This window comes from Oncorhynchus clarkii, chromosome 9 (assembly GCF_045791955.1).
Source record: "Oncorhynchus clarkii lewisi isolate Uvic-CL-2024 chromosome 9, UVic_Ocla_1.0, whole genome shotgun sequence".
Lineage (NCBI taxonomy): Eukaryota > Metazoa > Chordata > Actinopteri > Salmoniformes > Salmonidae > Oncorhynchus > Oncorhynchus clarkii.
This window is the reverse complement of record NC_092155.1, coordinates 64,474,122-64,497,406: the sequence shown is the minus strand read 5'-3', so window position 1 is coordinate 64,497,406 and position 23,285 is coordinate 64,474,122. Positions and strand designations below refer to the sequence as shown.

General features: G+C 42.7%; 2 protein-coding genes across 2 annotated transcripts in view; one reads left to right on the top strand and one right to left on the bottom strand.

The window, feature by feature from the left end:
• LOC139416741 (arf-GAP with coiled-coil, ANK repeat and PH domain-containing protein 3-like) overlaps positions 1–5,207 on the bottom strand; it is a 92,453-nt gene extending 87,246 nt beyond the window's left edge. Inside the window, exon 1 of the mRNA XM_071165776.1 lies at positions 5,043–5,207. Within this exon, the coding sequence (XP_071021877.1) occupies positions 5,043–5,089 (47 nt within the window). The 5' untranslated portion in view covers positions 5,090–5,207. The remainder of the gene's footprint in view (positions 1–5,042) is intronic.
• Positions 5,208–21,452: 16,245 nt separating this feature from the next.
• LOC139417358 (lysophosphatidic acid receptor 6) lies at positions 21,453–22,973 on the top strand. The gene is made up of 2 exons (XM_071166628.1): positions 21,453–21,582; positions 21,918–22,973. Exon 2 carries the CDS (start codon positions 22,011–22,013, stop codon positions 22,971–22,973), a length of 963 nt encoding a protein of 320 aa, XP_071022729.1. The 5' UTR covers positions 21,453–21,582; positions 21,918–22,010.
• Positions 22,974–23,285: the final 312 nt, after the last annotated feature.

Sequence of the window (23,285 nt, the reverse complement as noted above, 5' to 3'; positions counted from 1 at the left end):
CGAGGAGATATGACGAAGCGTATGTAGCGCTTGGCTTCACTGTGACTACGGTGGGAGACGAGGAGATATGAGGAAGCGTATGTAGCGCTTGGCTTCACTGTGACTACGGTGGGAGACGAGGAGATATGACGAAGCGTATGTAGCGCTTGGCTTCACTGTGACTACGGTGGGAGACGAGGAGATATGAGGAAGCGCTTGGCGCTTGGCTTCACTGTGACTACGGTGGGAGACGAGGAGATATGAGGAAGCGTATGTAGCGCTTGGCTTCACTGTGACTACGGTGGGAGACGAGGAGATATGACGAAGCGTATGTAGCGCTTGGCTTCACTGTGACTACGGTGGGAGACGAGGAGATATGACGAAGCGTATGTAGCGCTTGGCTTCACTGTGACTACGGTGGGAGACGAGGAGATATGAGGAAGCGTATGTAGCGCTTGGCTTCACTGTGACTACGGTGGGAGACGAGGAGATATGAGGAAGCGCTTGGCGCTTGGCTTCACTGTGACTACGGTGGGAGACGAGGAGATATGAGGAAGCGCTTGGCGCTTGGCTTCACTGTGACTACGGTGGGAGACGAGGAGATATGACGAAGCGTATGTAGCGCTTGGCGCTTGGCTTCACTGTGACTACGGTGGGAGACGAGGAGATATGACGAAGCGTATGTGGCGCTTGGCTTCACTGTGACTACGGTGGGAGACGAGGAGATATGAGGAAGCGCTTGGCACTTGGCTTCACTGTGACTACGGTGGGAGACAAGGAAATATGAGGAAGCGCTTGGCTTCACTGTGACTACGGTGGGAGACGAGGAGATATGAGGAAGCGTATGTGGCGCTTGGCTTCACTGTGACTACGGTGGGAGACGAGGAGATATGAGGAAGCGTATGTAGCGCTTGGCTTCACTGTGACTACGGTGGGAGACGAGGAGATGTGAGGAAGCGTATGTAGTGCTTGGCTTCACTGTGACTACGATGGGAGACGAGGAGATATGAGGAAGCGTATTTAGCGCTTGGCTTCACTGTGACTACTGTGGGAGACGAGGAAATATGACGAAGCGTATGTAGCGCTTGGCTTCACTGTGACTACGGTGGGAGACGAGGAGATATGACGAAGCGTATGTAGCGCTTTGCTTCACTGTGACTACGGTGGGAGACGAGGAGATATGAGGAAGCGCTTGGCTTCACTGTGACTACGGTGGGAGACGAGGAGATATGAGGAAGCGCTTGGCTTCACTGTGACTACGGTGGGAGACGAGGAGATATGAGGAAGCGCTTGGCTTCACTGTGACTACGGTGGGAGACGAGGAAATATGAGGAAGCGCTTGGCTTCACTGTGACTACGGTGGGAGACGAGGAAAGACCGGTATGTTTACTGTGTCTAAAAATGTTGGCAGCGGACAGCATGAAGCCAAATAAATTAAGGCGTCACTTAAAGACATTACACCCCAGTCACGCTGATAAGCCGCTTGAGTTTTTTCAGCGAAAACGTGCCGAATATTGCCAACAATCGTCCCGCTTTTTGAATGCTACTTCAGTAAACCAGCGAGCACTGTTAGCATCATATAAGGTGGCGTACCAAATTGTTCAGTGCAAAAAAAAAACCTTCATAGCAGAGGAGCTGATACTGCCTGCAGCATTAGACATGGTCTCTGTCATGCTGGATGAAGCAAGTGCTGCAAAAATAACAACTATCCCTCTGTCCAATGACACTGTCGCCAGACGTATAAATGACATTACTAACGATCTTAAAGAACAGCTGGTAGATAAACTCAAAGACAAACGTTTTGCCTTACAGTTCGATGAAGCAACTGACAGCAACAAAGACTGTTTGTTTATCTCTTATGTACGTTTAGACATGACAAACTCCCTGTGTGAGGATCTACTTTTTTGTAAATATGTCAGAGACAGAGCCACAGCTGAAGAGCTATTCAAAATGCTGGACTGCTTCCTGACTGAGAATGGGCTAAAGTGGGAACACTACATTGGTGTTTGCAGTGATGGTGCACAGACCATGGCAGGGATGAGAAAAGGACTTTGGGCACTCATCAAGAAGGCCTCACCTAATGCTGAGTGGACACACTGTGTTGTACACAGAGAAGCACTGGCTTCAAGACAACTTTCCTCTGAATTAAGGGAGGTTATGACTGACATTGTAGGTGTAGTCAATTTTCTGCTGTCTTCTCTGCTATCTGTGAGGAGATGGGAGCTGAACATCAAGCTGTGCTGTTTAACAGTGAAGCAAGGTGGCTGTCACGAGGAAAAGTATTGTCCTGAGTTTTTGAGCTCAGAGAGCAGATAAGAATGTTTTCGGAGCAGGAGCACAAGTATGGCCTCGCAGAAAAGTGTAGTGATGAGAACTTCCTGGCAAAACTGGCCTACCTGAGTGACATATTTGGAAAGCTAAATGAACTAAATCTACAGCTTCAAGGGAAAGATAAACACCTCCCTCAGGTCACAGACAAGATCAGCTCTTTCACTCGAAAGCTTGCAATGTAGTGCAGGCGACTTGATGAAGGAAATACTGATTCATTCGAGAACCTGCATGAATTTGTTGACACTACTGACTATGATGCCACCTCAGTGATTCCATATATTAAGGAACATATTTCCTCACTGATGGGATTCTTTAAAAAAGTACTTCCCTGAAAACAGTTCCCAATATGATTGGGTGAGAGATCCTTTCAATGCACCAGCTCCAACTGGTTTCAGCTCTGCAGAGGAGGACCAGTTCATTGATATGATGTCTGACTCCACATTGAGACTGAGGTTCACATCACAGACACTGAGTGAATTCTGGCTGAGTGTAGAGAGGCAGTATCCACTCTTAGGGAAGAGGGCCATGGGCATTCTTCTTCCTTTTGCAACATCTTATCTTTGTGAGACTGGCTTCTCTGTTGTTGCTGCACTGAAGACCAAGTGCAGGTCCCAGCTAAACATTGAGCAGGAGCTGAGAGTTGCAGTATCATGCTTCGAAAAACTGTGCTCTGCAAAACGTGCTCATTGTATCCATTAATCCTGACTTCCTCATTCTGATTTTAAAAAATCAGCACAAATTGTTTTATTCATTTTTGTTTTATAGCTGTGTTTCATATATTGTGCTCCTGAGTTAATGTTGCTGATCAATTTGAATTTATTATTATTTATTGATTATATTTTATTTTATTTTTCAGTATCAAATGGTCAAAAAATGTTTACAGGTTAAATAAGGCTTGAGTTTTTTTTTTTACATTTCAGGCAAATTGATGCACTTTAAGTCTTTTCTGTTACAGACTAAAAAACAATGTTAATAAAGTTATTCTTTGTTGTAAGTTGATCTATATTTCTTTATTTTTATTTTTTTTGTTTTCTTTAATGTTAATAAGGATACAATGTTATGCAGAGGTGTACTTATAACAATTTTATAGACAAATTATACTATTTACAGTCGCAGCGGAGAGTTGGGCGGCGCAAAATTTTTACTTCTTCCTAGAGGGGGCGTAACAGAAAATAATTGAGAAGCACTGGCCTAGTGCAAGATGATCCACTCTGGTTGCTACAGTACAGCCTTGGTCTTTTAGCACATAAACACAGAGAGAGTTGTTTCTGTAAATACCCTTCACTCAGCACTTCATGAGACCTGCCTGCCTCTCCTCTCTCTCAGGCCCAGATGGCAGTCATTAACGTTCTGCTGCCAAGTCTGGAAGTCTTTGATTTGGAGAGCAGATTATATCTGTGGGGAGCTCTACTGTGGTGGCAGTGCACACACATACCCAGGCATGCAGGCCAGGCAGACACCCCACAGACTGCCTGACAGCCCCTTCAGTTCCTTCCACACATAGGCTCAAAAGTAGTGCACTATGTAGGGAAAAGAGTGCCATTTGGAATGCTAACTCTAGATACAGGGGAGGAAGGAATCGAATGGAAGGAATGATATCCAGGGCTGGGAAGGGGATTGGGAAGGGATGTGGGTGTAAAGACATGCCTTCATTTATTTAGCTAACCTTTGGTGCTGTGTGCACCACACAGCCGCTGTCACAGCAGCCGTAGCATGAGGAGCATGCAGCAGTGAGGCAGTGCGTGGGACCTTCTAGTTTCCCTGAGAGCCACTGTTTGAAGTGCTTCCTTTGTGAGTGTGCAGTTTGCAGTTCTGTCAGGAGAGCAGTTGAATAAAAAGGAAGTGCCTTTGGAATTGGGAGAGTTCCTGCCATATAACATCAGGGTCGAATCAGTCCAAGTTATGGAACCCATCCTCCAGAACACAAATATTTAGTGGAGACCATGGAATAGACAATAGGCCTATTTTTCATTAACAACATATATTGTGTAATCTAAAGAACAAATACAAGATCAACATGTAATTCAAATATATACATTATTATCACAATTTGGTGAATGTCACACTTCTCACAGACAGTGACAATGCAGTTGAACATAAAGTCTGTGTATGACACATGTATGACACATGATTGTTCCAAAAAACGATTTTCCTGAGGAAGGAAGCCCTGCTACAGTAAGGATTCTAAATACATGTGACCTATGAATGTTCATGCGTCATGGGTGGGTTGGGGGGGGCATGATGTCTGTCCCATGGAAGTGCTCAACAACCGAGGAATGGATGTAGCGGACAGAAGTCGAGATATCACTAACACTAATAATAATCTAGCCTATAGTATTTTCATCTGTCTTTTGGTGATGGGAAATCCACCTCCGTTAAAGGACACACGACCTTTATTCACCATGCACTCCAAGGTTGTCCTATGATAAGCAATGACCATTTTTACGCATTTCTTTGAAACATGGCAAGAAAATGATGGATTATTAGTATAACGTAGCCTAGTCCAGCCCTGTGAAATTCACTGCAATAATTGCCTTGCAATGGCAATATAGGCTAATTGAATTCAAATATGGAAAGATAACCAGCTATTTAACATATCTTATTTTCAATTGAAACTATTTGCAGTTTCAATGTATTTGGAGATTTTTAGAATCCTATAAATCGTCTTCCTCGATTGTGCGAATCGCTGAACAATTCAACAAGCGAAACACAACATATGCGCAAATTCATACCTGAACCGGGGTGAATCTTTAACACATTCTTCAAAGTCCACCGTCATTTTGGGTTGGATTTAGTCTTCAAGCTTAACGTATAAATGTCATTTCCAGAAAGTTATGAATAACAGAAAAGTGTAGCTATGTATTCCGTGCAGTGACAGTCTACTGTGCTACTTCACTGAAACGAGAGCCTGAAATATTTGAGGAGCTAGACCGCTGGAGAAATATTAGGGACTATCGTCAAACGTTCATTCTCAACAAGAAGCGCACTCAAATTTAGGGAGCGTATTATGCTTGAAATCACATGGCAAGCCGACTACAACACACATTTTTATTGAATATTTTGTGTCAATATCAATGAAACTACTTTATTTATAGTTATTAAGCCGTTACTGTACACTACTAGAGAGACAGTATGAGAGTGGGGCCTGCAGTTTGCCCTAACCCTAACAGTTGATGGACGCTGATCACACTGTCGTGTGTGTGTGCGCGCGCGCGCGCGCGCGTGTGTGTGTGTGTGTGTGCGTGTGTGCGTGCGTGTGTGTGTGTGTGTAAAGTCAGTATACTAGAGAGTGTATCCGAGAGAGTGTGAATTAAATGTTTTGAATTTTGAGTTTTCTTTCTTGTCTCTGTATTCACAGTCAGATGACCTTTGGCCCCTCCTCACAGCTGGCAGTCCTTGACTGAAGCACAGCTAAATTCCTCTTTTCCCCAGTGCCAATCTCTGGTGAGATCTGTCTGCAACACCTTCACCAGGAAACCAGATTCTCACAGAGAAACATGATATTAAGAGGGAGTTCTGCCCTGGTGGCCCAATGTGATAACTGATGCAGAGAAGATGCTAACATCTGGGATGGCTCTGGTTCAAGAATACATTTAGGAGCTCTAGAGCTGTACATAAATATCCACTGTTAATCTGGAATTTAACACCCCTCAGTACAGTGGGTTGGTTTTGTCATCATCAAAATCTGTTCTTTGACAACGTTGTCCACACACAGCTCATATCAGATTGTTGATTCTAAAGTGGCCTATCAACTAATGTGTAATGTCTGCTTCCAACTCACACCCTCAAACACGTAGATCCCCTAAACACAGCTCACTTTCCAGATCCCAATCACCTGAATTCTAATCACCTGTCCACACACCTGTATGTCATTATCACACACTATTTAGTTCAGTTCTTTGCACCCCATCACTGTGAGGTGTTGTTTGTTTTGTGACACACGGCTTTCAGGGCGCTGGATTTCATGTGTATGGTAGTTTTTGCCTGCCTCACTAACAACACCTATTCCCTGCCTGTACTTTAGCCTATCAGATTTCCTGTTATCTACCTATTGCCTGATCTCCCAGACTACTTTACTAGCCTTTCCCTGCCTGTACTGTTGCCCTTTTGGACCCCCTGTGTATGACCTTCTGCCTGCCCCTGGACCCAGCTACCTGCTTCCTCCTGTGTATGACCTTCTGTCTGCCCCTGGACCCAGCTACCTGCCTCCTCCTGTGTATGACCTTCTGCCTGCCCCTGGAACCAGCTACCTGCTTCCTCCTGTGTATGACCTTCTGCCTGCCCCTTGACCCAGCTACCTGCTTCCTCCTGTGTATGACCTTCTGCCTGCCCCTGGACCCAGCTACCTGCCTCCTCCTGTGTATGACCTTCTGCCTGCCCCTGGAACCAGCTACCTGCTTCCTCCTGTGTATGACCTTCTGCCTGCCCCTTGACCCAGCTACCTGCTTCCTCCTGTGTATGACCTTCTGCCTGCCCCTGGACCCAGCTACCTGCTTCCTCCTGTGGTACTTTGCAATAAACACCTGCTGCGCCCTGCACTTGAAACCAGGCCTCTGTCTCCCCTTGTGTTCATTACATAATGATCTTTCAGCTTTACTTCTATTTCTGTGTGACACATTAATTAAACACTAACAAATATAATATATACCCAGGCAACATGATCTTCTGGGCATTAAACAGCAAATATTACATACACTGTATCAAAATACATTTACTCTTTCACTAACAACCTAAATAACTTATTGGGAAGAAATGCTTATCAGGTGGATAAATTCATTTAAGATGAGAGATAAATATCTGCCAGCTGTTCAATGAAAATACTGTAAATATAGAATACTGTATTTCAAGTGCATTATCCATTTCCCTCCACATCCCGCTAGGTAAGGCCAAAAATAGGATATTATTCATTCACAGGAAATGGGAAGGCCGGGGGGAGAAAGTACTAGGGGTTTCACTGCAGGCTTTCATGGAACACTATTGTTCCTTCTTATTCCTGCTTTCAGAGGCTAGCTGTGCCCCTGAATAGGAATGATCTCACCCCCGCCCTGGTCCTTGCCTTGATACTCTGCTGAGGAAGAGATGTCTTGACTAGCTGGATGAATTGCTCCTAGTCAAGACTTGGCCTGACTACCTTGGTTTAGTCATGGCGATGTAAGCATGAAGTCACGAGAACTGAATGAATCCCCCTTTTGTTTGGGGTGTGATAAGGGGTGTAGTAGTATAGGATGCATACATTCCTATCATGGGATAGACTCTAGAAACCATAACATTTCCTACAGTTTATTCAAGTGATGTGATTCAATGACACAACTGTTGACTCAACTTTGAAGACCATTTCATTTTAAAAGTCCGTTAAATTTGGCTCCTGTCAAATCAAATCTTATTAGTCACATGAGCCAAATACAACAGACCTTACAGTGAAATGCTTACTTATGAGCCCCTAACCATCGATGCAGTTTAAAAAAAATATGAGTAAGAATAAGAAATAAAAGTAACAAATATTTCAAGAGCAGCAGTAAAATAAAAATAGCAAGACTATACACAGGGGGGTACCGATACAGAGTCAATGTGCGGGGGTACCGGTAAGTTGAGGTAATATGTACATGTGAGTAGAGTTATTAAAGTGACTATGCATCGATAACAACAGAGAGTAGCAGTGGTGTAAAAGGGGGGGGGGGGCAATGTGAATAGTCTGAGTAGCCATTTGATTAGGTGTTCATGAGTCTTATGGCTTGGTGGTAGAAGCTGTTTAGAAGCCCCTTGGACCTAGACTTGGTGCTCCAGTACCGCTTGCCGTGTGGTAGCAGAGAGAACAGTCTATGACTAGGGTGGATGGAGTCTCCTCTTTAGGGTCTTCCTCTGACACCGCCTGGTGTAGAGGTCCTGGATGGCAGGAAGCTTGGCCCCAGTGATGTACTGGGCTGTACACACTACCCTCTGTAGTGCCTTGCGGTCAGAGGCCGAGCAGTTGCCATACCAGGCAGTTATGCAACCAGTCAGGATGCTCTTGATGGTGCAGCTGTAGAACCTTTTGAGGATCTGAGGACCCATGCCAAGTCTTTTCAGTAGGTTTTGTTGTGCCGTCTTCACAACTGTCTTGGTGTGCCTGGACCATGTTAGTTTGTTGGTGATGTGGACACCAAGGAACTTGAAGCTCTCAACCTGCTCCACTACAGCCTGTCGATGAGAATGGGGGTGTGCTCGGGTGAGGTTTATCGTTTCTTCAAATATTTAATCCGAAATAGAACGACGTTGAGATTAAAGTAATTATTATTGTGCTCATTATTTTGAGTTATGCTCTTAAAATTATGTTTAATTATACACAACAATATAATGTATGTCATCATCATTAAATAACCAGAAATACATGTATCTTTCACCCTCTTTGATGCCTGGAATGTTACTGAAATCCATTATTGGTTTGTACTGTAAGGGTTGTTTCAAGAGAATAATCACATACTGTTGATGTTGTGGACTATTCCTGAACCTCAAGACTGGTTACAAGAACAGATGGGAAACCCCCTCCATCCCCACCAGGGAGAATCCAACACAGCCAGGGTCAGTTGGCCACTGGCAGGAATCACAGGCCAGATGTACTGTAGTCTACCTGGCCAAACACAGCACGACGGCTGGCACACGCACAGACCGTCACAATGAACTGCTGATAGGTCATAGAATCAGGAAGTAGCTCTCTACCTCATCCCACCCTCTCCTCCAGCCTCCCTTCCCTCTCTGCTGCGCCATTGCCTAGCAACACTCTGTCTTTCCTACCAGCCCCAAGAAGAGCACTGCCTCTATCAGTGTAATTTTACCACAACCACGGGACACTAGGGCTAAGAGAGATTTTGTGTAGCTGGTCATTTGATGGTAACTACATACGTTCTTTCTTATACCAAGAGATGTATTATGTACTAAGTAGAATATTTGAAAGTTTAATAATGAATAAGTTTGAAAAGTGGGCTGAGCGCTCATAAGTGCTTAGTATGGAATTTCTGCTTTCAGATGAGGGTCAGAAATCATACATATTTACCAATGGTGTGAGGAGACAATCGTTGTGGAGACACAACGTGTGTGCGTGCACGTGTGTGTATGTGTCGGATTGAGGGGTTGGAGACTAGCAGCTGAGTATAGCCTGCAGCTTGTCTTGTCCTACTTTCCCCAGAAAAACAAAGTGCATCACAACCTCCAGACAGACATTCACCTTCCAAGTCATACCTCATTGGTTCTCAGAATAATTTAAATGAACGGCAGTCAGAGACAATGATTTTTAGAACACTTACATTGATCTTGGAATCTACACAATAAAGCACTCGTTGTCTCATGTTTAACAGTTTCCTGGGTAATTGGCTTAATGCTCATCTCAACTCCACTCCACTCACTCTGTCATCTCAGGGCAGTTCACTTGTATTATTCATGGGCTGTTCATTTAATAGTTTTATTTTCCTCTCTGAAAATAACTATACAGTACTTTTCAGTTGTTCAAGGAACAATTGAAGCATGGAATCCAACATGCCTAGTTTATTGAAAGTCTTTTAGCATTTTGTACTTCCTGGTCAAAACAGCTGTGTGCATTTGAAATGAGTTCCTTTAGTTCAGAAGTAGAAGGGAAGAGTACATATATAAGGAAACATTATGTACAATATAATGAATGATGCTCAGTAACTATGAGTTCATGTCCTAAGAATGTCCCAGAAATCATACTTTCAACCATATATATGCTGTTTCTATGTCCTTCCACGAAGCTACAGTTGAAGTCGGAAGTTTACATACACTTAGGTTGAAGTCATTAAAACTCGCTTTTCAACCACTCCACACATTTCTTGTTAACAAACTATAGTTTTGGCAAGTCGGATAGGACATCTACTTTGTGCATGACACAAGTAATTTTTCTAACAACTGTTTATTTCACTGTATCACAATTCCAGTGGGTCAATACACAAGTATTTTTTCAAACAATTGTTTACAGACAGATTATTTCACTTATAATTCACTGTATCACAATTCCAGTGGGTCAGAAGTTTACATACACTAAATTGACTGTACCTTTAAACAGCTTGGAAATTTTCAGAAAATGATTATGGCTTTAGAAGCTTCTGATAGGCTAATTGAGATAATTTGAGTCAATTGGAGGTCTACCTGTGGACGCATTTCAAGGCCTACCAAACTCAGTGCCTCTTTGCTTTGAACGTACTTTGGTGCGAAAAGTGCAAATCAATCCCAGAACAACAGCAAAGGACCTTGTGAAGATGCTGGAGGAAACATGTAGAAAAGTATCTATATCCACAGTAAAATTAGTCCTATATCAACATAACCTGAAAGTCTGCTCAGCAAGGAAGAAGCCACTGCTCCAAAACCGCCATAAAAAACCCAAAGCATACTTCCAAACTTGTGGCAAAATGGCTTAAGGACAACAAAGTCAAGATATTGGAGTGGCCATCACAAAGCCCTGACCTCAATCCTATAGAAAATTTGTGGGCAGAACTGAAAAAGCGTGTGCAAGCAAGGAGGCCTACAAACCTGACTCAGTTACACCAGCTCTGTCAGGAGGAATGGGCCAAAATTCACCCAACTTATTGTGGGAAGCTTGTGGAAGGCTACCTGAAACGTTTGACCCAATTTAAACAATTTAAAAGCAATGCTACCAAATACTAATTGAGTGTATGTAAACTTGTGACCAACTGGGAATGTGATGAAAGAAATAAAAGCAGAAATAAATCATTCTCTCTACTATTATTCCGACATTTCACATTCTTAAAATAAAATTGTGAAAAACTGAGTTTAAATGTATTTGGCTAAGGTGTATGTAAACTTCCAACTTCAACTGTATGTCCTTGTATCTATAGTCATCTTATTTTTTGGGAAAACTTACCCTCCGAAGTCATTCATAAAAACAACATTTCAAAGACCTGTCACTTGTGGATTGATATGGATCTATCTTATGAATATTTGATCAGTTGAAAGTACTATCCTTTGTACCTGGTCCAGCTCTTCTGACTGTGACCCCAACTAATGTTAGCCAGCCTTAGCTTCAGAAGGATACTGCTCTTGTTGTCTTGCGTTCAAAATCAGTAGCCCATTGATTATGACAGCTCTGTTTTTGACTTTGAAACTACTTCCCCTGCAGCACAGGGACCTTGTCTAAAGCAAAGAGGATTTGCTTGCCTGGCATTGGTTGTCAGTTGAGACGCCTTAAGTAATTAAGCTTACCTAGGCTAACACGACTAACACACAATGGAGCCAAGGTCAAAACTTTTAATGACTTTTACTACTGCAGAGATTTAGGCTTGCTTTTCCATAGGCTACTTTTCGAGGGTTGACAAACTGAAAGGGACTCAACAAAGTTGTGGTTAGTGCCTGGTTCTCTCCCTGGGTCTATATACAGTAAATTACTGTAAATTACTTACTCTTCAACATTTGACAATTTATTTGTATTAACTTTTTACTAGTTTACAGTTTTGGTAGAAGTAGTTTGCACAAACTCTACTCAATCTTACTATGTAATGTCAGTTCATTGCAACACCCAAGAAATGTTGTATGTATGTGTTACGGATACAGGTATCCTGTGTCTGTGTGTATCCTGTGCGTGTTTCTTTTCTCTCCTGCTCCCCTCACAGGTGAAAATCATCACTCCCCAATCAGTCAACAATCAACCCATCAATCAGAAGACACACCTCCTCCTGTTTCCTACCCTATCACAGTTCCTTCCCCATGGTTTAAAAACCCCATCATTTGTTTGTTCAAGAGCTCAATCTCTTTGTAATCCCAAGTTGGTAGAACTCTGCTCTTGATAGATTTCAGAAGCTCAATCTTTGTAATGCTATGTTGGTAGATCGCTGTTCTTGTAGATTTCAGGAGAGCTCAATCTCTTTGTAATGCCATGTTTGTAGATCTCTGTTCTTCGCTCGCTCTCTGTGTATTAATTAACCTCCTCTTTTGTTTGAGCACCTCCATAGCACTTTGTCATCTCCTGTGAGTATTGTTTTTGCTTATGGTGTTTGCTGGTGGGAAAAGGGGGAAACCAAGACAAGTCGCCCATGGGCATACACTACCCGTAGGTAAACTTTGTTAACACACACTAGTTAGAACTGGGCGGACCACCCACTGTATTTTGGTTAGTTAGTTAGCTGTTGTTGAAATAGGCTAGTCTAGCTTAGGGGTGTTTTTGCATATTTGTTTCTTTCCTTGGGTCCAGCTCAGCCCCTTTTCCTGCTCCCCCCCATTACCGTGTGTTTATAATAAACCCTGAGTTTGACGGTATTATTTCGGTTGTCGTGGTTATTTCGTTCACTTTTACTTTGTCACTATAATAATTTACATGAGTTATGTTACGGGTCTCACTACCATCCCCCCTAGACTGTCGGGCCAAAAGAGATTCGTAACATAAGTGGGGGCTCATCCGGGATTTGTCTTTACTGACACCCATACCGCTCATGTAGATTGTTGTAGTGGTATAGTTCAGTGTTGAGCGTCATAGCTGAAGTAGCATTAGTGTTTGCTATTTTCGTTGGTTCTTGTGAAGTAGTGTAAGATGGCTACTTTTGATTTGAAGTCCTTTTTGGATAATCCTTCGTGGGAGGTTTTTGATAAATGTCGTAGAGTTGATTTAATGACCTTGGCTGACCATTACTCAATATCGATTCCGCAGAGTGTAGTTAAGGCGGAGGTTAAACAGCTAGTGTTAAATGTATTGTTGGAAGAGCAGGTGCTTGTGTTACCGCTGCCTGAGTCTACTAACCCTGTAGGGGATGTAACTGCTCCTATAAGCCCATTGGTATCTGATAATGAGGGTGAGGCTAAAACACCAGCCACATTGTCCCATTTTGATCCACTCTCCCCACTATCAAACGGTGATACCAGAAGGGATGTCCGTTTAGCACAGTTCCAACTAGAGGTGGAAGAGAGAGCCCAAATTAGGCGAGAGACTCTCCAGTTGGAGATGTGTAAAATTGAGGCAGAAAGAGAACAGCGGCATTTAGATTTGGAGATGGGTAAAATTGAGGCAGAAAGAGAACAGCGGCATTTAGATTTGGAGATGGGTAAAATTGAGGCAGAAAAAGAACAGCGGCATTTAGATTTGGAGATGGGTAAAATTGAGGCAGAAAAAGAACGAGAACAACGGCAGATGATGTGTAAAATTGAGGCAGAAAGAGAACAGCGGCAGATGACGTTTAAAATGCGCCAGATGGAACTGGAGGCAGAGACAGCGAGGCTAGCCTTCGTTCCTACTGTGCCTGTTTGTGAGCCGTCCTCACCTGCTGTGTCCTCAAACACGTTTGACATTAGTAGGCAGATTGCCTTAGTACCTTTGTTCAGAGAGTCGGAGGTTGACTCCTATTTTTGTGTATTTGAGCGTATAGCCGTAGCATTGAAGTGGCCTGAAGAGGTATGGTGCCTATTACTTCAGTGTAAATTAACTGGTAAAGCCCAAGAGGTTTTGTCAGCGCTACCTCTGGAGGACAGTTTGAATTATGAAGTGGTCAAAGCTACTGTTCTTCGTGCCTATGAGCTTGTGCCTGAGGCATACCGACAGAGATTTAGGTCTCATAGAAAGTCTTCTAGTAAGACTTATGTGGAATTTGCTAGAGACAAGGGAAATCTGTTTGATAAATGGCATGCTGCTAGTAAGGTAACTGATTTCAACTCTCTCCGGGAGTTAATCTTGTTGGAAGAGTTTAAAAATTGCTTACCCGAACGCATTGTAGTTTACCTTAACGAACAGAAAGTATCCTCCCTGGCAGAAGCGTCTGTGTTGGCAGACGAGTTTGTGTTGACGCACAAGAGTGTGTTTTCGGCTCAAACTGAGAGTAGAACCACTGAGTTTCCTACCTTTAGCCCTAGTCGGCCCGCAGTAGTATATCAAGCACGCCAGAAGAATGAGCGTTCCTGTTTCTATTGTCATAAAGTGGGACATATGATTAATGATTGCTTCCTGCTTAAACGCAAACAAGGGATGCCTCTTCGTGCCAAGCCGCCAACAGGTGTTGGTCTAATTCGTACGGTTGTGAGGTCTGCAACAAAACAGGTGCCTCAGGGTAACTGTAGTTTGAAAGACCCAGTCCCCGACCGCAGTTATGAACCATTCATTTCCGATGGGTTTGTGTCCCTAACGAATGACGAAGCGTCTCAGCGTCCGGTTAAAATCCTTAGAGATACTGGTGCGGCGCAGTCGTTTATATTGTCTGATGTGTTGCCCTTATCTGACGATACATACTGTGGTTCCAGTGTGTTAGTGCAGGGTATTGAAATGGGTTTTGTCCCAGTGCCGTTGCACTTGGTGAAAGTACACTCTGAGTTAATCAGTGGAATATTCAGAGTGGGGGTACGTCCTAAGTTGCCAGTGAAAGGTGTGACCTTTATAATGGGTAACGATATTGCCGGAGGAAAGGTAGTACCCGTATTGGAAGTATTGGATAAAAGTGACCACTCTCTCTCGAATGAGTTGGCACAGAGTTATCCACATGTGTTCCCCGCTTGTGCTGTCACTCGTGCTCAGGCACTACAAGAGGGTGACGTGATAGATTTGTCAAACACTGTTCTGTTCAAAGAGGATGATCAAGAGGATGGATTGTGTGATACCTCTGAGAAGCTGATCACCTCTGACAAACAGCCCAGGAAAGAATCAAAGTACGTTGAAGTTATTGCTGATGCAATACAATTACCAGTCACTCGTGAGCAGCTGATTGCTAACCAAAAGGTTGACAACAAGCTTGCTAAATGTTTTTCTAGTGTTGTCTCGTTAGAAGAGGTGAAGAAGAAGAATGTGGCTTACTTCATTGATGGTAATCTCCTCATGCGTAAATGGAAATCCCATGTTGATGCAGGTGGAGATTGGAATGCTGTTTACCAAATAGTGATTCCTACAGCCTTTCGACAGAATGTGTTATCCCTTGCTCATGATCACCAGTGGTCTGGTCATTTAGGAATTACAAAGACGTATGATCGGATCCTTCGACATTTTTTTTGGCCGGGTTTAAAACAAGATGTGGCTCAGTTCTGTCGGACATGCCACACCTGTCAGATAACAGGAAAACCAAATCAGGTTATTCCTCCCGCTCCTCTTTGTCCCATACCTGTAATAGGTGAACCATTTGAGCATGTGGTGGTTGATTGTGTCGGACCGTTACCGAAGACAAAATTGGGTAACCAGTTTGTGTCTCGTGTGTGAAAATGTTTTCTGTATGTTTTGCAAGGTTGTTGCTTTGTTGTGAGTATTCATTGAAATACTGTAGTCGCAACCCCTAGGGTTGCTCTTTTAAGGGTGGGAGTGTTACGGATACAGGTATCCTGTGTCTGTGTGTATCCTGTGCGTGTTTCTTTTCTCTCCTGCTCCCCTCACAGGTGAAAATCATCACTCCCCAATCAGTCAACAATCAACCCATCAATCAGAAGACACACCTCCTCCTGTTTCCTACCCTATCACAGTTCCTTCCCCATGGTTTAAAAACCCCATCATTTGTTTGTTCAAGAGCTCAATCTCTTTGTAATCCCAAGTTGGTAGAACTCTGCTCTTGATAGATTTCAGAAGCTCAATCTTTGTAATGCTATGTTGGTAGATCGCTGTTCTTGTAGATTTCAGGAGAGCTCAATCTCTTTGTAATGCCATGTTTGTAGATCTCTGTTCTTCGCTCGCTCTCTGTGTATTAATTAACCTCCTCTTTTGTTTGAGCACCTCCATAGCACTTTGTCATCTCCTGTGAGTATTGTTTTTGCTTATGGTGTTTGCTGGTGGGAAAAGGGGGAAACCAAGACAAGTCGCCCATGGGCATACACTACCCGTAGGTAAACTTTGTTAACACACACTAGTTAGAACTGGGCGGACCACCCACTGTATTTTGGTTAGTTAGTTAGCTGTTGTTGAAATAGGCTAGTCTAGCTTAGGGGTGTTTTTGCATATTTGTTTCTTTCCTTGGGTCCAGCTCAGCCCCTTTTCCTGCTCCCCCCCATTACCGTGTGTTTATAATAAACCCTGAGTTTGACGGTATTATTTCGGTTGTCGTGGTTATTTCGTTCACTTTTACTTTGTCACTATAATAATTTACATGAGTTATGTTACGGGTCTCACTACCATCCCCCCTAGACTGTCGGGCCAAAAGAGATTCGTAACAGTATGGTTGTATGGTATTCATCTCACACAATAGACACTACCAACAAAGTCAAAGTCATAGTCTGATGTTACCCAGTCCCTGACTGTACGTGTTCGCCTTGACTTCAGGCTCTCTGTTGGCTTGCTTACTGTAGCCAATGCAGAGTCGGCATGTCACACACAAACTGCAGAGAGAAGAAACGGCGGGAGCAGTTGGGCTGAAAGATTTACGAGACTTGGTAATCAACGTTAACAGGACCACTGAATAAATCATAGCTGCTGTTAGCATGCTGTCTAAGTGCCTCTGGCAGGTTCCATACTTCATGGATAAAGAATACAGCATCATGCTAGCTTGACCTACAGAGAGCAAGAGGGCATGACACGTCTTAGACAAATGTCGTAAATATAAATAATGTAATGATGTTAATCAATACAATTTGCATGATTGATAACATGCTCACTCATTCTCAAATGTACTTGGATGCTTAATCCTCATAGTAAATACTTTCAGTAATCATCATTTTACAATAAATGTATTGGGCTATGATGATAAATAATGAACTATCACAAAGGAAGCTCCTCCCACTAGAACAGCTCAGTTAATTATCTGTAGCATCCTCAGTGACTTCATTAAGTTGTAGACCTAGCTTGATTCTGTTGGTTGTCAGAGGTAATGTGAAACTACAACTGGTGCTGATGATGAACCGACGGGATACCCTGGTGATCATCTTTGGAGAGATTCTCTCTGTTATGCAAGTAGTAGAGTAAATTCAAACATCTGGCATGCAATGGTGTCTTGATCCTTCACACTACTGCACACTTGATACTACAGAGGAACGCAGCAGTTTTGACAGTTGGTGGACAGTTCAAAGGGCACAGTTGGAAACTGTAAGAGTGACTGTCATTAGTCATTTATGAAAGCTGAGATAAGGCGGGGCTTTACCTAGCAAAGACTTATAGATGACCTGGAGCCAGTGGGTTTGGTGACAAATATGTAGCGAGGGCCAGCCAACAAGAGCATACAGGTCGCAATGGTGGGTAGTATATGGGGCTTTGGTAACAAAACGGATGGCACTGTGATAGACTACATCCAGTTTGCTGAGTAGAGTGTTGGAGGCTATTTTGTAAATTACATCGCCAAAGTCAAGGATCGGTAGGATAGTCCGTTTTTTGAGGGTATGTTTGGCAGCATGAGTGAAGGATGCTTTGTTGTGAAATAGGAAGCCAATTCTAGATTTCATTTTGGATTGGAGATGCTTAATGTGAGTCTGGAAGGAGAGTTTACAGTATAACCAAACACCTAGGTATTTGTAGTTGTCCACATATTCAGAACCGTCCAGTCAGAACCGTCCAGAGTAGTGATGCTAGTCGGGCGGGTGGGTCATCAATAGATGATCTTCTTTGAGAGGCATTGGAAAACCTCCCTGGTCTTTGCCATTGAATCTGTGCTTGAAATTCACTGGTGTTTAACATGATTTTTAAATGACTACCCCACACATAATTGTATGTGTGGTGTACAGAGATGGGTAGTCATTTAAAAATCATGTTAAACACCATTGTTGCTCACAGAGTCCATGCAACTTATTATCTGACTTGATAAGCACATTTTTACTCCTTTAGTTATTTAGGGTTGCCATAGTAAAGGGGTTGAATACATTTCAGCTTTTCATTTTTTATTAATTTGTAAACATTTCTAAAGACATAATTCCACTTTGATGTTATGGGGTATTGTGTGTAGATCAGTGACACACAATCTACATTTAATCCATTTTAAATTCCAACTGTAACACAACAAAATGTGGAAGAAGTCAAGGGGTGTGATACTTTATGTAGGCATTATACTAGGATAGTAGAAAGGAGAGAGCCAAACTAGGTCTCCTTCCTAGACACCCACATCTCACGATAATTCCACACTGCAGCAGTGCTTGTGTCTGCCATGAGAGGGCCATCAAAAAAATAAAAAAATTGAGCCGACAGCTACCCTTCCACTCACAATTCAGAGGCATACATTTTACATCTGCACTCTCTGTGGTTGATGCCACGCAGTCACTGACTGTATCTGAAACAGAAGCAGAGGACGGGTCTTGAGTAGTGCAGTACAGTATAGTGGAAGTCAACCTATGCATAGACAGTCTTATTTGTCTATCCACTACACTCTGAGGCCAAGATTTCATGTTAGTACCACTTTTTTCTTACCGTTGTCTGAATAAAAGGACCTAATGAACTGATGATGTACATAAAATGTCAGCTCTTTTTGTCAGTGGTGGAAAAAGTAACCAATTTTCATACTTGAGTAAAAGTAAAGATATCTTAATAGAAAATGACTCAAGTGAGTCACCCAGTAAAATATTGCTTGAGTGAAAGTCTAAAAATATTTGCTTTTAAATATACTTAAAGAGCCACGGAACACGCCGATTGGCACGTGTATTTCTCTGTTGGTCATTAGAAATACGAGATTTCAGACTTGGAGGTGTGTTTCCTGACCCATTCCGCGTTTGGTTCATGATGTTTGTCCCCCATGAGAGACTGTAGACTTGAAAGTTTTGTTCACTTTCTCAAAATCCCCAAAATTTATCTAAAATTACTCAAGAAATCTGTCATTAATTTTGACATTTCTGCCAATGATGTTTTAGTTTCGCAATTTTACATATAACTAATGTGTTTGGTGTAGTATTTCTCAAGTAAAAAAATATGCGACGTGTTTGCTTATGTAACAAAGTCGGGATGCTGGGCAGGTCTGTCTTACTGTCTATACTATTGGATTGAGAGCAATCACCACAGCTGTTCACCCCATGTTAGTGGGTGAATGTACATCGTCAAATCGATTTGTTGTTGCTTTTTAAAGGCAGTTGCTCTTTAAGTATCAAAAGCAAATATAATTGCTCAAATATTCTTTAGTATCAAAAGTAAAAGTATAAATCATTTCAAATTTCTTATATTAAGCAAACCAGACCTAGCAAAGTTATTTGTATTTTTTCGGATAGCCAGGGGCACACCAGTACTCAGACATGAAGTATTTGTGTTTAGTGAGTCCGCCAGATCAGAGGCAGTAGAGATGACCAGGGTTGTTCTCTTGATAAGTGCGTGAATTGGACCATTTTCCTGTCCTGCTAAACATTAAATACTTAACAAGTACTTTTGGGTGTCAGGGAAAATATAAAGTAAAAATGACATTATCTTCTTTAGGAATGTAGTGGAGTAAAAGTTGTCAAAATGTAAAGTATAGATACCCCCCAAAAACGACTTAAGTAGTACTTTAAAGTATTGTTACTTAAGTACTTTACACCACTGCTTTGTGCCTATGGATCTATGTACAGTATGTCCAGAGGTGCAGGGATTTCTCTCTCTCTTTCTCTGCATGGTCTCATCATGCAAGAAGTTTCTTTCTAATATCTCACCCCAAGTGTTCAAATCAGCCTGCTGACTCAACAGCTTTCGAAAAGCTCTGAATGTGGAAGGACAGGAAAGGCTTTGATCTCAGAGGAAGAAACGGAGCAAGGGATGAGAGAGAGAGGCCTTGATTTGAGCAAGTCTAATTTTAGGCCATGAAGCGATGGAGGACGCTTATGTAAGACAGACACATGGGGGTGCAGCATGCATGGATGCTACTTTTGTGAAAGACTAACAAACTCCATAACACCTGCTCCAGTGGAACACATTCCTCTATCCTCTTCCTGACTGAAGGACAGATAACCCAAGTAGCCTCCCCAAATGTCAGATACATAGGTATTTGTAATGGGAAAGAGACACGTTTACAGATCAACAAGGGAAGAAAATGGTTAGTAAATGTAGTTCAGACAACCCCCCCCCCCCCCCCCCCCCCCAATTTGATTAGGTGTTTATTTTTGGCACCTGCTTTAGAGTCAATCTGTCACAGTCGTCATAATGAGGAGACCAAGGCGCAGCGTGGTAAGCGTACATCCTCTTTAATTAAAGAACGAACACTGAACAAAACGAACAGTGACGCTAATATGGCTAGTGCAGAACAGTCAACTAAACATAGAATAACAACCCACAAAATACCCAAGGAATATGGCTACCTAAATATGTTCCCCAATCAGAGACAACGATAAACAGCTGCCTCTGATTGAGAACCAATCTAGGCAACCATAGACATAAACACCTAGATATACAAAAAAAACTAGACAATACAAAAACGAAACAAACACATTAGCACCCATAAAGCCCCTAACAGCAAATACATTTGGGTCCAAAATCCGTGCTCAATAATCATGCTTTAGAATTTCGCTTTACAATCTGTGGATATGGCTTGTTGCTATGCTGCAGGCAATGATATGACCAGCAGTAAGGGACATTTGGTTTGTGTTAAGCACCCCCCAGCGTTAAAGAAGAGTCAAGACACCCAGAATAGCATCATAACAAACACACTACACGGAATTAAAGCCAATACAATATTTTTATTGAAAAGCCATCCTACAAGTCACCTTTCTTGGCAAGAGCTCTCAAACAGACACTCTATCACTTAATACATAAATAAGGCTTTAGTTGTATGTCAGTTTGTTGTTCATGACTTAATGGTGCACTGTCCATCTAGTTAGGCTGATCATTTCTCACCTGTTTTATAGTGTGACATCACACTTTATGTATGTTTCTACTTATGTACCAAGATGTTGAAATAAACCTAAAAATCAATTTGGCAAGCTTATCATAATTTAGTGAGGACACAACCTCTAGTGAAGTACAGTAACGTATCAAGGAACCAATAAACTATCATTAGTAGCATGCAAGTTAAAACATTTCTCCAAGAAGATGATTTAATATTATGTCAAGGAAAAACAAACTCAGATTGTCAGTCTTAAACTGACTTTGTGACAAAGGTTTGCTTCTATGTGTTGATAGCTAGCCATATACTGTTATAAATTATGTCTCTTCTAACACCTTCAACTTAAAATAACAGAGCAACACTTTCCTTGACAGGATGGTGGGTGTCTGATACAAACCACACTGAAGAGCAAAATGCATATACTGACAGTTTCCTGTGTGCCTTCATTCGGCACCAAGCAGCGCCCACTAAACTACCCAGAGCTAACAAAGATTTTCCAACCCCTGTGACATCAGCTCATATATGAAGGTGAAAGGGGGAAAACAGACAATGTGTTTGATTAGTGTTCACGTGAAGTAGCCTACTGTAGTAGTTTGACTTTTTTGAAGAGTTCTTCACAAACTTTGTAAGTACTTTTTTCTTTAAACATACCATCTTTTACCAACACACTTTACATTATTTGGTCATAGTTAAAGAATTGTAGCCTAGTCACAGAACAGTCATGAGGTTCATAAGCGGAAAAACATCTTGATCATTTCAATTCAATTACCATAAGTGAATTTAGATAATTCAAACAGCATGGAATGGAAGCTTCAACAATTCGGGTTATATTGGCAAGTTATTGCATGTGTCAAGCAAGCAGATGATAGGATGTGATAAACATTGCCTGTAAAACAGCAACAGTGATATCGCAATTTTTACAGAACAGCTTAATAATCTGACTGAACACTTCCCCCACAGGTTGCATCATTAGCAAGGGAAAGCAGAAATATACTTTCCCACTGGTTCGGTCACCTACAAGCTCCTTTTGATAACCAAACCAGACCTGAAACAATGAATACATCTGTTGGAGATGGAACTGACAACTGTAGTACCCCCAGAGACTACCAGTTCTACTTCTTCCCAGCCGTCTACAGTCTGGTGATGGCACTGGGCCTGCCAGGCAACGTGGGAGCCCTCTATGTGTTCATCTTCAAGATAACTCCCCGCACCTCCTCTAACGTGTTTGTCATTAACCTGGCCCTCGCTGACACCACCTTCCTTTGCACCCTGCCCTTCAAGATCCACTACCACCGCAACAGCAATGACTGGGTATTCGGAGATGTGGCCTGCAGCATCACAGGAACACTGTTCTTCGCCAACATCTACATCAGCATCGCCTTCATGACCTGTATCTGTGTGGATCGATATGTGGCCGTCGCCTATCCTCACACTTATCTGAGGCTCCGGAACTCACGTTGCACTGTACTGGTGAGTGCAGCAGTGTGGGTGGTGGCGGGGGCAGCTGTTCTGGCCTTCATCCTAGTGGGACCTCTGGACAGCCAGCACCGTAGCTGCTTTGAAAACTTCTCCCAGAAAGAGTGGGACAGGCGTCTGGTGCCATACAGCATATTCAGTCTCGTCGTCGGCTCGCTACTGCCCTCTGTGGTCATCCTGGTGTGTTACCCTCTGGTGGCGCGGCGCATCGCTCTCATCCGGACCAACACAGCCCGCGGAGCCCTGAGGGTCATCTACACAATCCTAGTTATCACCCTACTCTGCTTCCTGCCCTACCACGTGGTTCACTTCCTGCATCTGCTCTGCCGTCTAGGGGTCATCCATCACTGTCCCTATGCAAACGCCATCTACAATGCCCGGCGAGTGACAATGGCCCTCGTCAGCCTCAACAGCTGTCTGGACCCCCTGCTCTACTACTTCACCACCAGTCACTGTAAGTGGAGTCCCTCCAAGGCCAGGTTCAGATGGCTGTGGGATAGGAGGACCATGGGAGTCTACACCATCGCTGTGAGACCGTGATGCTTTTGCTTGCTCTGACTACTAATGAAATGACATGCATTTTATGTTCCGCTCATAAACTCTGAAGGCTCGTGGTGAAGCATTGTTTTCCTTACAGTGTACTGTAAACCACCAATTATTTTGTATACCTTTACATGTACGCCATGTAAATATAGCATTTACATCTTCCCTTATGTTCATCACTTTAAAAGACCCAGTGCACTTAAAAATCGTGATTTTCCTGTCATGTACAGTACCAGTCAAAAGCTTGGACACACTCATTCAAGGTTTTTTCTTTATTTTGAATATTTTCTACATCGTAGAACAATAGTG

Excerpts from the sequence above, each read along its gene's own strand:
- LOC139417358 (XM_071166628.1), top strand. The coding sequence starts at position 22,011 with ATGAATACATCTGTTGGAGATGGAACTGACAACTGTAGTACCCCCAGA.